Below are 14,509 nucleotides of genomic sequence, written 5' to 3'. Positions count from 1 at the left end.
GCCATCTTTGTTGTTTGGGAGGATTCCTTTTTACAGCTTCGGTTGAAAGGAAATCGCTATGGATATTCACTCCGACTTTCCCTTCTATTCTGCACATTCGGTGACGCGCACACCTTTAGTTACTGAAGGATCAGCAATCGTCAGTTGGGTTGTAAGGCAATCGGCACAACCATTTACTTTGACTCTGCGCGTTCAGTGACACGCAGAAAATAATTATTTTAAAGGGTGACACGCACTGGCCACACGCACATACATGGGGCAGTGAAAACTGTGGCTACACGTGAAGTTTTATTGATTTACCTCTTGTAATGGGATAGATATGTCTAGCATTCAACTACCACCTTTCTTTTTAGCTGAGCTTGGAGACCCACCTATTCCATGGGAATTGTGATTGGATATGTTTGAGGCATATGTGGAAGTATTAGAGGATAGAGAATGTACATCGGAAAGACATTTGTCCTTACTAAAGCACAGACTAGGTGCAATAGGTCTTAGAGAATTTAAAAATCTGCAGAGGTTGGACAACGTTGATGAAGAAGATGTGTATAAATGTGCTCTCAAACAGTTACAAGAAAGGTACGTAGGAAACTTAACGTAGTCATGGAAAGATAAAATTTTGACTCAAGAGGGCAAAAAGAAGATGAATCAATTGACCAGTATTTGGCAGTGTTGACGGGACTTGCTGTTTCTTGTGAGTTTGAAAACATGATATGTGACCAAGTATTAAGGGACCAGCAACTGATGAGAACTAAATTAAAAAAAAATCAAGAGAAACTATGGTATTCCAATGAATTATCTTTAAAAAATTTGATAGAAGTGGCAAGAGGTATTGAGATTACTGAGAGATATATACAGGCATTAAGAAATGAAAGTAAAGACAGTAGTACTATATGTGGTGTAGGGAGTGAGAAGAGTGGTAAGGAAAAAAATAATATTTTCTACTGTGCTACTGTGTTTTTGATGTGGAGCTAATACATATTTAGCTAATTCTAAATTGTGCCCTGCCATTGGAAAGACATGCAATGTGTGGAAGAAGAGAGGTCATTTTTCACGTATGTGTAAAAGTGTGGAAAAAAAAGTAAATTGTATCGTGGAGGAGCCTAATGATGAGGAGCTTGAGTATGGAATGCATGATGTGGTATTAAGTGTGTAGAGAGAGAACAGAAAAGCGAAGAATGTCCAATTGCCTAAGTGTATACTAAGCATAGATGGAACACAGGTCAAAGCTATGGTGGACTCTTGTGCGTGGTACACCATTATGGGGAGAAGGTTGTTTGACAAACCATGGCCTGGTAGATTGTTAGAGAATACTAATTCAAGCCCAGGTAGTTATTCTGGTCATAACATTTCTATTGTGGGGTCTGTGCAAGATGAAATTGGATTTGCCATAAAAAAATGTTTAGGAAATGTGCTTACAGCAGAAAAAGGAGCTATGATTTTAGGTTGGCCACACATGACTGAACTCGGAGTGAGAGTTGACCCTAAAGCTGACCCACCAATGTATGCTGTGGGTGAGGATAATATTAATAGTACATATGATACATATTCTGTCTTAAGGGAGGAATTTCCAAATGTTTTTAGCAGCGAGTTAAGAACCTTGAACATTTTTTAACTTAACATAATCTTAAAAGAGAATGCTATACCTGTGAGGCAAAAGTTAAGAAATGTTCTGTTGAATTACAGTGAGGAAACTAAAAGACATTTTGTGTGATTTATGTGAAAGGGACATTATAGAACAAATTGAAAGGTCTGATTGCGTATCTCCAATTGTAATTTCCTTGAAAGCCAAAGGTGATCTAAAACTTTGCATGGACTTACATTCTTTAAACAATGCTATTTGGGTGGATGCCTTCCCATTACCAAATTTACAAGAATTAATGTTGTCCTTTGGTGAGGGTAAAATGTTCTCAATAATTGATTTAGCTAGCGCTTATCATCAAATTCCACTGGATCCGACCTCTAAGGACTTACTTCACAGCCTTCATAACACCTGAAGGTTTATTCTAGTACAAAAGGATGCCATTTGCTTTAGCCAGTGCAACCACTGTGTTCCAAAGGGAATTATCTAGAGTATTATCAAATATAACTGGTGCAAACGTTTTTCAGGATGACATACTGATATTTGGGAAGGATAAAAAGGAACACAATTGCATATTGAGGGAAGTTCTACAAGCAAATGTGGACAATGGATTAACTGTGAAAGAACTAAAATGCAAATTTGGGAAACAACATGTGAATTGTTTAGGTCACGTAATTTCGGGGGATGGCACTCGTCCGAAAATTAGCCATATGAAAGCCATTTGCGATGCTCTAGAACCCAAGAACAAGGAACAGTTGGTATCCTCCTTAGGGTTCACAGAATTTTAGGCTCGTTTCGTAGAAAATTACGCATCCAAGGTTGAGAATCTTAGAGCGCTATTAAGGAAAAATGAAACATTTTGCTGGGGACAGAGGCATACTGGAGAATTTGCAGCACTTAAACAAGAAATTGTAAATGCATCATATTTAAGATCATTTGATGAAGATGCAAATAGTATCATTTCTGTGGATGCTAGTGGGTATTGCATTGGTGCTGTCTTATCCGAAAAAATGAATGGGAATGAGTGGGTGGTCACATATACACCCGTACTCAGACAGTAGAGAGGAACTACTCTGTTATTGAAAGCGAATTACTAGCTGCGACTTGGGCTGTGCAATGTTTTAGGATGTATGTGTGGGGTCGCATATCTAAGATATGTACAGACAACAAACCCTTGGTAAATATCTTGAGTCCTGGAGGTGGGAGAAATCTTACCCCCCCGGTTAGGGAGACTCGCTTCAAAACTGCAAATGTACCATTTTGAGATTATGCACTTGCCAGCAAAAGATAATCGGGTTGGGGATGGATTATCACAGTTGCCTTTGACGTATGAGAATTGTGAGGAAGTGGATGATAATGAGTGTGATGTGGCATTTACTTATGACAATGTGATATTTATTGAAGATCATGGGATAGAATTAGAGGTTTCGAGGATAGGTGGATCAAGGAAATGCAAAAAAGATGGAATCTTAGCAAAGGTAAAGGAATTTGTTTTGAAGGGGTGGCCATCTGCATGGCACCTTCAAGGTGAATGTAGTACATTTTGGAATATCAAGGGTGAGTTATCCATATGCAATAACATCGTCTTGAGGAGCGATAACATAGTAACTCCTTAAGGCATATGTGAACTTATTGTCAGGTTAGGACATGAAGGGCATGGTGGTATAGCAAGTACCAGAAGGAAAATTAAGGAAAGCTTTGGTGGCCAGGGGTGGATAGTATGGTGGACCGTTGGGTGAGGGAATACAATGCATGCAAGGCAAGTGACAAGTCTGTCAAGCCAATGGAATTACCTCTGCAGGTGGTCGAATTTCCTGAAGGACCTAGGCAGAAGGAAGCGATTGATTTTATGGGGCCTTTCGCCACCTTGCCATCCAGAGAGGCATATGCCATTGTCCTTATTGATTATTATTCTAAGTGGCCAGAAGTTCGTATGGTTAGCAATGTGACCACAGATGTGGTCATCGACTTTTTAGAGGGTGTGTTTTCCAGGGAAGGGATTCCTGAGACTCTAGTAACTGATAATGGTGTGCAGCTCACATCTAGTAAAATGAAATTGTTCTTGAACAATTAGGGTGTGAATCACCTAAAGGTGTCATTACATCATCCAGAGGGAAATGGTCAAGTCAAAAGGTTCAGTACGGTACTTAAGGAAGCTATACAGTTGGCTCTCATTTCTAACCTGTCATGGAAGAAGGCTCTTGAGAGTGTGTTACTATCTTATAGAATTACGCCCCATTCGGTGACAGGGAAAACCCCATTTGAGTTATTAAGATGAAGGAAACCATCTTCCAAGTTAGTTCCATGGTGGTTAAAGAATAAATAAAGGAGCAGGGTTGACCAACAGTGATGATCTAATTAGGGAACGTGTTCTAGAACACCAAGATCATGTGCTGAGTAGAATCAATGGAAGGCGAACTATGCCTAAACTCGTTGCAGGGCAGTATGTACATGTGAGGAACCCTGGGTTCATAAAAAAAGGGGCAGCCCATTGCTAAAGTCCTATTAAAATAGTGAAGGTATTAAATGGAGCTGTCAAGCTTGAGAATGGTAAGATACAGCATGGGATTCTGTGTGAAGGAGTCAACATGTGTTAAAAAGACAATGAAATCGAGGGATATTTGCTAGGAAGTGATTCCGAGTTGCAACTTGTTGTGGGTCCTGATATTCATTTTGATATATGTGCTGACTCTGCTCATAATGCAAACAAGTGTGTTTCGACCGCCGATGGTATACCTCTTCGATGAAGTCAAAGGGAAAAGAGATTACCTGGGTATCTCCAAGACTTTGGTGGTCATTTCGAACACGGCGGGATTTCCCGCTGTGTTCGGGCTGGCAGTCTTTCCATCGGCCGCCAGCCTCCTGGACAACCTGCCGGTGGTGAGGAACACGGCAGCAACATTGAGGGCGGCTCCATGAGGAGCCGCCGCCAATGTTGGTGTGCGGCGGGTGCAGCAGCACCCGTCGCGCATCTCACTGCCCGTAAACCGGGCAATGACATGCGCGACAGGTGCCTGCACGGGGGCCCCTGCACTGCCCATGCAAAGTGCATGGGCAGTGCAGGGGCCCCCAGGGGTGCCCCGGGGCACCCCCTCTGCCAGCCTTTTCCTGGTGGGATATCCCACCAGGAAAAGGCTGGCGGCATTTGAAACATTATCCGCAAGGTAGCGCAGCTACCCTGGCGGATGGTGTTTCATCCTGCCGCCAGGCTGCCTGGCGGCGGGACCATGTCGGTGGGTGACGGCTGCCGCTGGCAGCCATCACCCTGTTCTTTATATGGTGGTACGGCCCGCCATGCCAGCTGGCGGCTTCAGCCGCCACTGCCGGCATGGCGGGCCGAACTGCCATGATCATAATGAGGGCCTTTGTCATGGGACGTTGAGCAATAGCAATGTAATGTGAATGTTATTAATCTGGTTAGTTGAAGAACTGTAGCTCCTGCAAAGTCCAAATTGGTATATTGCTATGTAAGGTAACATTAGTAATTTTGAGTTAGTCAGAGTTTTTTTCTTATTTTTTTGGTTTTGGGGAAAGATGTGTGGTGATCGGAATGTTGGATAGCTACAATGGGAGTAGAATGTGGGGATGGAACGGTCGGGCAAGGAGAATGTTGTGGGCGGCAGTGGCTGAGGGGCAGTTGCTGGAGGATGTCGAGTTGGTGTTACTCCCTTATGACGAGCCCTGTTTTTTATTAAATTGAGTTGGAAACAAATTCGTCTTGGTGGCACGTTCTTTTCTCCACAGTAAGTTTGCACGTTGAGATATTTAAAACAGTTCAGAGCCCAGCATAAGGCAATCAGAAACCACGGAATGGCATAAGAGGAAAACTCATAGATTGTTTCAGTTGATTTAAGCCCTGACATTTGATAAAATTGCACCAGGATCCCTTCCCCCTTTCTCAGGTGCATTGACATATGCCTAATATAAATCAACAAGTCATCTGTGTAAGCGATATTACCTGTATTACCCCAGACATCGGACTACCCCAAGTCTCCTCCACCCTACAAAGCCATGCTGCCAGAGGTTTATGGCAAGCCCAAAGAGCAGGGGAGAGAAGGGCATAGTGCCACTATGGAAAGTGAAAAAGGGTGAAATACTGTGCCCTGTTTTGATTCTGGTTCTGGGCTGTTGCTATAATATCCCAACTAAGTTAATGACGGCCCTACCAAACCTGTATTTTCCTTGGACAGAGTGTATATAGTTCCAGTTGAGGGAATCAAATGCGTTTCTAAATCGAAAGCAAGACAGAATCTGGATAGCGTTGGGGCATGTAATCAAGAAGTGAGAATAGCAGTTGTATAATAAGAGAGGTTTTGTCTCCCAGGGTAAACCCACACTGGTCAGAATCACCAGGTTTGGGAGTTGAGGTAGTATGCCAGAGGTTAATAACTAAGGGCATCTCTGACTAAAATGCATGGGCATGTGTGGCAGTAGAATATGCGAGTACGTCATGGAAATAGCAAACATAGTTGGCCAGAAAACATGTATTTGATAAAAATTAAACGGTGGTACTGGAGGACAAAATTGAGTTCTTTTATGAAAGTTTTTGGTTTGGGTAATTGAGTTTTTGTATGTTTAATACCAAAATCAGTATTAGCTTATTTTCAAAAACAGCAAACTGTGTATATTTAACCGAAGCAAAAGAGAAAACTTTTCAGACAAATAATACAACTTTTACTCCATTTGTGTCATAATCACTACTGCTGTGGGTTAACCTAGATTTGAAAGTTTTGCCGCATCGGTTGTCTGAACCTGTATGGCCTCCATGACCTGAAGAGCAGTATGAGGCAGGAGAACCAGCCCCGCCCGCTCTGCATTCAGTAGCGTGACATTGTGAGAGGTGTATGTATGTTTTATTTTTGTAACCTACTCCTTTCAAGGGGGATATTTAATCGTGTTATATGATTTAGAGTGTTTTTGGAGGAAACTGTAGAATAATGAAAGGAGGCAAAATTTGGAAGTGAAGTAAGATATCCTAATGACAGATCATGTGAAATTGTAGTTTCTTAAGGGCGGTGATTCTCTTTGGCTTTTTAGACATTTTGACGGAAATTGTGCTGAGAAACGCACAATTTTACCACCATATTCTTGAGACTTTCTTGATGCGGTGAAGCACAATACCTTTGGAAATTATCAGGCTTGCATGAAATTCATTAAAAGTACTTGAATATTTACTGTGTGTTCCATCACCAACTATGGCTTTTAAACAACTTTATGTGTTAATGGTGCAATAAAATGCACCACTTCGCCCACATTTTTCAAAATGTTCACAAAGGTGAAATACCAAATCACCCAGCAGGAAGTCAAGCCCTTTCACTGTGGTTGTTCACTCAGTGTAATTCAGGGTGGATAATTATGCCTCATTACTTACAAAGGTTATCAGTAAGGGTGGGAGGAACTTGCCGAGTTTTACACAGCGGAATTCCACTGAGTTACATAAAGACTCCATGAGATTCTGCTGAATTCGGGCACGTTGCGCTACTCATGCTGATTTTTAGCACTGTAAAATCTGTGCAAAGGGCACCACGCAGCATGCCAGAGGGTGCTGCTTCTTTCTGCCGCTTGAGTAGATTTTCTAGAGGATGCAATTTCCAGCTCGCACAAGCCAACTTAATGTGGTGAGCCACGCATGAGAAAAAACTCAACCGCACGGCCGCCGGTTGAGGTTTGCTGGAACTCCGCTCTCCAAGCAGAATGTGGAATGAGCAAAACTCCACGAACTTTGCGGGCAGAGTGGACCATAGTTATGTATGTGGCTTGTACGTCTGCAGTATGTCATGTCTTACCTCTGGCCAATACTAAAGATGAGTTTACAACATCAAAGTAAGGGTGCCTTTTTGGTGCAAAAGTCTATTTGTCATTGTACATCCCAGACATCTAAGACCACATTGAAGACAGAACTTACCGGTTCGAGGTGCTGGCAGCAGACTCCCCACTGGATGTCTCTGGGCCTTTCCAGCTTGTTCTGGAGTTTTCTCTTCTCTGCCAGTGAACGTCCTCTGAAGTATGCTTTTTATCCTCTGCTCCATGCAACTGTGTAACATCTGACCCGTTCAGACAAGAGCTCGTACTTGATTGCTGAAAGACGCCTGAACGGTGTTGGTCATGCTGGACTGATAAAGGGATAGAGGGCACTGCTTGCAGTCGAACTAAGAATGTTGAAAAAAAAGCAGAGATAAAATTTGCAAATGGTGTGTCTGCAAGATGTTCTGCCTACTAACTGCGTTAGAGGACGTTTAAAAAGAAAGCTAATCCCACACCTAAAGGAGAGATTTATGATGGCCCAGGACCTGTGATGGTCAATGGAGGAATGATTGGTTATGAATAAAGAAGGAAGGACAATCAGTGAGTGATGCACAAAAGCCTTTGATGGTCAGAAAAGGCAGGACTGGTGGTAGTCAAATGAAAAAATTGTTATGGTAAATTGTGGATAAGCTGTTGGTTGATGGTGGAATAAGTAAGGGAGGAAGAACGTGTGATTGTTATTAGAGGAATGACTGATGACACAAAGGGAAAAGGACTGATCAATGGAGGTAAGACATCTGAGAGTTAATGAGGAACATGCGATGGTCATTGATAAAAAAACAGACGATTGTTAGAGCAGGAATGACTGGTGGTGATAAGTGGAGGAAGCACCTGTAATTACCAAAAAAAACGAAGAATTCTGCTTGTCAATGGAGGGAAAACCAGTGACTTAATTTAGGTAGGACCAATGATTGATTATTAGCAGAACACTACTGAAAGCCAGTGTAGGAACCATGGTTCCTGATTCTCGTAGAGAAAGTGACACCATGCACCCATGGACCTTAGTGATATCAGAATGAGTCACATAAACTGAGCTTTGACCCTGAATCCCAGGATGCCACAAGATCCTCATGCCAAGGACATCACAATAATTGATGTCAAAGTCAAAGTCAAATAAAACTTTATTCGGCTTTCAACGAGCCATAAAAGTGTCAAGTAATAGCACATTGGTAATAAATGAATATAAGAAGGGTTGTACATAAAATAAGTAAGATTATAAGACACATCCTTAATTCATTCAAGAACAGGTATATATAAAACTTGATAAATATACATCAGTGCAAAGACGAGTTCAATTACGGTGTTTTTTTTTTTTTTTTTTTTTGGGAGTAAGGAATTTGCCAGAAATTGCAGATTTAGAAGTAAAATTAATTCAGTACACCCATAGACTTCCTTACAGAGAGTACTGTACATAAAAAATTTGCTAAAATCCCACATATTTCAATAGAGGATAAAATCTGTAAGCTAAAATACGCGTCGCGACACTTGCGCATATTAGTTGATCTTAATAAATGCAGTAAAAAGCGTTTTCTTGGTATATCATAAAATTTACAGAAGAGGACCACATGCATTGTAGATTGGGGAGCTTTCGCATCACATGGACATGCTCTTAAGACTGTACTCCAGTCACGCATAGTCGGAAAAGTTACTAGCCGGTGGAAGATATTTAAGCAGAATCTTGTGAGAAGAAATCGATGTCGGGGATTTACCACGCTTACTAAGTAGGGCTGGACTGCGACCGTCGACAGAATTAGTTGGTTACACATTACTGTTGTTTTTTTTGATTCCACTTCCCATCTCTGTTCATCCAAATACTTCAAAGTCAGAATAATTGATGTCACTGAAACATAGTGTTTACCTCAAAGCCAAATGTGTTTTTATATCAAAGAGAGATACACAAAAAAGAGATTTAAAAAACAATAGTTGTAAGGTTTTAGTTGTAAGTACTAATTCATGTCGGCTATATATTGCATTCGAAATATGTTAATGGTTTGATTTACTACTTATAACAGTTAATATATTTTTGATTTATGATCAATATCATACTTGTGATGCACAGAGGTGACAGTCTATTCAAACACATAATTTTTTATGTAATCACAATAATGGAGCATAGCACTGTGTTTAAAATGTGTATTTTTTTCAAATTATTTTTATTTTGTGTTCCACAAAGTGCACATTACAATTCTGAATTTACTTATTTTTATGTGAAGGTGTAATAGCCCAGTGAGGGCTGCAAAAAGTAAACAGTGTGTGACACAGCACTGTTTTCTTTCTGTTCTTCACAATGTTTTTGCTACCTCTGAAACCAAGGTCACAAGGGACAAGCCAGGGTTTGCACCTGCGACCCCTGGTGAGTCAGGAATGACCACTGTAATAATGATTGGGTTACACACTTTACTAAAATGTTGTCCACTGGGGAGGAATTATTTACCCAGGGTCCAATCCCTCACTGGCCCATCGTAACCCCAAGTGAACTCCAAAATCCTATTACTGTTGATGAAGTCACTAGTGCTATTCAAAGCGTGTCCCCGGAAAGGAGAAGGGACCAGACGGTGTTCCCACCATAATCTTTACGTACAATATCCCCTTGTGGGACCCTTTAATATCTAAGGTATTTGGGTCAGTAATTTAGGGTCCAACCCTGAATCTTGGAAGACTGCCACACTCATCCAAATATTTAAAAAAAAGGATAGGTCCTCCTCATCATAGCACCGCCCGATCTCACTCACCGATTCCAGAGTAAAAATCTTGGATCGAGTTTTACTATGTCATTTGGAAGATTGAGCCTCTACAAATAATGTTTGGTTTTACACCTGGTTTAAGTACAATAGACCAATGCTTAAATCTCTAATACCTAATTTTGGGGAAAGACACAAAGGCAAAAAATGAATCAGTACATCTGGCCTTCATTGATTTATCAGGTGATTTTGACCTCATGGAGTGTGATAAGTTGTGGGAACTAATGTAGGGGATGGGCATCGAACCTGAATTTTTAATACTCATTCACTGACTTCACCAAGACCTGACTGTTAGAGTGTGATACAGACCCTCTGGTGAAAGCAGACCATTCAGTAAGTCTTCTACGGGTGTTAGACAGGGATGCATCCTGGACCCCTTCCTATTCTTACTATATATAAATGGGATGAACCATTTCTTGATGGAGAGTGGGAAGGATGTACAGCGGATGAAGAAAAAGCCTGTTCCCATCTTGCTGTATGCGGATGTGGCAGGATTGATAGTCCGCACAGCAAATGGTCTGCAGATTCTCTTAGACTTATTACTGGTTTTTATGAGTGACCTGGTCCTTCAAGTTAATTTCTCACATTCTTTTATTATGATGTGTGGCTTTCCTAGCACAAGGTACAGGTCTTTTACTATGGAAGGCCACATTTTAGCTAAGGTAAAGACTTTTGATTATTTAGGAATCCTTTTTAATCGGTCTCTTAGTTGGGCACCCCTTGTAACAGCTAGACTCCAATTCTTTTATAGGAATACGAAAGCCCTTTTCAGATTTGCCCGAAAATTGCACCACAAGCCTGTCCGTGTTATGCGGACACTTTGTAAATCCAAGTGTATATCGGCAGGAACTTTTGGTTCTGGGTTATGGAGGTATATAATAAGGTCAGGCCACTTCAAATTTTGGAAAACAGCTTTGTTTGTAGATTATTGGCAATCCCATGCAATATATCTACCTTAATATGCCAATAAGGAAGCAGGGCTTACATTTCTTGAAGACTTAATTGATCTGGCACCATTACTGCGCTGGCAAAAAAATTGGGGTACACCCGAAACTGTAGAACTTGCATAATGGATTACTTGTCCTTAGATATAGCCTCTCAGATTCCTTGGCTACCATATGTTAAAAGCACACTTAATACAACAGGCCTGTTTGACAACATCCACATGATTAAGCATGATCATAAACTATGAATCAAACAGTGTTACTTGACCTATTGTTGAAATACACGCCTAGGACTCGCCCATGACAAAGTCTGTATTGTTAGGTATGCCTCTGTTTCCACAATGAGGGGGATGGAGCCATATTTGGGGTGGATTGAGAAATCCACCCATGGGCACTGGCTAACAACTCTTAACTCTTAACCCTGCATTACAACTTTGCCTTTCCAGTAGCAGGGGTTTGGAGCAGGGATCTTCCACCCTGTGGGTAAAACGGCTTTAGAAACCGTATCAACCTTTAGTCACCTTATTTTATTTTGCACCCTGTATAACAGGGCCAAGATTCTCCTTTCTAGTTCCACTCTGGTGTGAATCGAATCTGAGACTTCACAGAGAAGACCTAATATACTTGCAGCCTTTATGCTCACGGGATCTGTATTTCTCTGCATTAGATTGTATAAGAACAGCTCTCCAGATCTGGAAGAGATTTAGAACTTAATGTATTGTTAACTTAGGGGCTGCTTTATGCACTTTATGCACATTTCAGTTTGAGTTTGGTGTTTTTATGATAGTATGATGATGTCTGTAGTTTAAGTAGTTTTCATTTTTATAACCTGGTAGCATCTTTTTGACTCATGCACTTTATGCATGCACCACTTGAGTGTAGTGCTCCTTTGATATCTTGATGATGTTTGTTGTCTTTGTGGCATTGCAATGTTTTTATCTCTGCAGCTTGTTTTTATTTTTGCGCTTATGCTTTTATGGCCCCCGGCAGAATAAAGTTTATTTTGACTTGACTTGACTGGTGAAGGTGTGTTGTGGTCAACATAAGGACAAGTGATGGTATTAGAGGAATAATTAATGATGTCATCAGACTACGGAATGTGATTGAAAATGGAAGTGGAACTGGTGATATTTAATTAAGATAAGGCTAGGAATGATGAATGTAAGGAGGAGTGAATATGGTCAATGGAGGCAGAGCTGGTTACGACCAATGGAAGCAGGAATGAATATGGGCAACTGAGGCAAGGCTGGTGATGGTTGAGGTTAGAAAGACCTGTGATGTTCACTGGCGGAAGGGCTACTTATAGTCACTAAGAAAATAATTAACGTGGGTTAATGAAGGAAGGATTGTTCATCATTGACAGATTTGACAGCTGAAGCTAAATGAAGGAAAGTGTGTTGAACACAAATGGCAGAAGAACTCTAATCATATGAAGATACACTGATTGTGAATACTTTAGAAGGAACTGACCAAAGGTCAGTGTATAAGAAACTGGTGATGGCCACTGAAAGATAGGCCAGTGCTGGTCAATGGAAGCTGGACTAGTGAGGCCAAAAGTAAGTATAAGAACTGATAGGCAATCATTGGAAGGATGTGTGATGTACAATGGACACAATCTTGATGATGGATACATGAGGAATAAAAGGTGATGGTCAATGAAGAATGGTCAGTTAAGAACTATTGATGTCAATGAATGAAAGACTGGTGAGAGTCAACTGAGGATGGGCTGGTGATGGTAAGCAAAGGTCGGCAGTGGATGTTCAATAGGGCGTCAATCATCAAACATGGCACTCATAATCAGACAGTAGAAACCAGTTATGCCCCATAATGTTTGCTTCCATGCTCCAATGACCTATTTAGTTTTACCATATGCCCACATTAAAAAATGTTTTCTATCACTAGCTCCTCAGTATTTGTTCAAACATTCATCTTTAACACCCTTCCTGTTGCAATTTCAGTTTACTTCTTCATTCTAACACAAATCTGATGTATCCCTCCTACATACAACCCCCCTTCTCATCTACTAATTTTCCAGTTCTCCTCTATTTATCTAAGTGCAATGGTACTGATGTCTTCCATTACTGTAAACCATGTCAAATGCATCACATTTAGAGTCTACAAACACTTTTTTGATTATAGAATATTCTTTAATGATCAATGTCTTTATTAGACTTCCACTCACTTTTAATAGATTAAGCCTGTCTGGAAATCTCATTTCTGCAGCTTTTGTTTTATTTCCAGTAGTACTCCACTGTCTGCATCAACCTAATCTCTAAATCCCATGGTCTTACCTGGTTTTGTATCCAGCGCTTGATCTTCATAACTGGCTTTGACAGATCTGATGCAATTTCTGTGCACTCCCAGGCTTGCCTTCATCTGCCTTTTAGCCTTTTCAGTATAATGGTGGGTGGTCATACTTCTGCATTGATCCAGATTGTCAGTGGAGCAGCTTCCACTTGGTCTTGTTTTGTTTGGTACCTTGTCATTTGTCTGGTAGGTGTCTTTCTCTCCTGGCCACGCACAGCGAGGGCAAATGTCCCACTGGAGGGCTAATCGACCTGGTTTCTGCTTCCCTCCTGAGTTATGGTGTCCAGTAGCCCTCAGTATATCAGTTGTGTTAGGGCCAATATGAGGGTTACTGGCATCAATGCCAAAGACGTGGGGCCTCATTGCCATCCAGGGATTCCGGAGTGACCTGCAATGTTTATGGGAGGTAAAGTCCACAGAGTCGTAGTAACGGCTGGCACACTCAGTACGCTTAAGCCTTCCATGATGACATTGGCATGAACATCTCCCTTGGACCGATCCAATATCAGAGAGGATTTCTTGCATAGTATTGAGACAAAAGAAGTTGCATGAAGCAAGCTGGATATATGACGGTAAACAAGTCAAGTAAGAACAATTGTGCCACTACACTAGGAGCCTTCGAATTCGTTACAAATAAAGTGTCCATGTATCCATTTTTAGTTAGACATTCACTCACCTCTCTGACTTTCCCCAGCCAATGATGTATCTTTAGCTTGATCTTTATCTAATCGTACCATATAGTCAAATGTTCATCTTTGACTGCCCATTCCTCCATTTTTAGCTTTCCACCCAACTATCTTTTCCCGTATACCTGTCCGCCCTCATCATCACTTTATTCATTTTTATTTAGACATTCATCACTCTTAGAAACCATACTCCTATCATTTCTTGCCATTTCTACTTTTTAGTTAAAAACCTTTCCATCTTATCTGGCTAACAATCTAACTTATCTAGATATTCATCAACAAAAATAAACATATTACCAGTACAAGGTACACAAAAGTGCACTAAACTAAGAAACTCTGGTCATATAGATAGCAGTGGTATAAATGAGCTCACAGTGTGCAATGTATTGATCAACGCCAATCAGTAGCTCTACAATTATCCTACAAAAAACAGAGGAGAATTCAGCA

At 40.9% G+C, this 14,509-nt stretch overlaps 1 protein-coding gene across 2 annotated transcripts in view; it reads right to left on the bottom strand.

Moving 5' to 3' along the window:
* LOC138259941 (glutamic acid-rich protein-like) overlaps positions 1 to 13,881 on the bottom strand; it is a 130,835-nt gene extending 116,954 nt beyond the window's left edge. For both annotated transcript variants that reach the window (XM_069207936.1, XM_069207937.1), the window contains exons 1-2: positions 13,361 to 13,881; positions 7,485 to 7,728 (exon numbers count right to left, since the gene is read on the bottom strand). In XM_069207936.1, coding sequence (XP_069064037.1) covers positions 7,485 to 7,728; positions 13,361 to 13,745 — 629 coding nt within the window. In that variant the 5' untranslated portion in view covers positions 13,746 to 13,881. The remainder of the gene's footprint in view (positions 1 to 7,484; positions 7,729 to 13,360) is intronic.
* Positions 13,882 to 14,509: the final 628 nt, after the last annotated feature.

Source organism: Pleurodeles waltl, chromosome 9 (genome assembly GCF_031143425.1).
Source record: "Pleurodeles waltl isolate 20211129_DDA chromosome 9, aPleWal1.hap1.20221129, whole genome shotgun sequence".
Taxonomy (NCBI): domain Eukaryota; kingdom Metazoa; phylum Chordata; class Amphibia; order Caudata; family Salamandridae; genus Pleurodeles; species Pleurodeles waltl.
The sequence above is the reverse complement of the archived record's forward strand: the minus strand, read 5'-3'. Positions and strand labels throughout refer to the sequence as shown.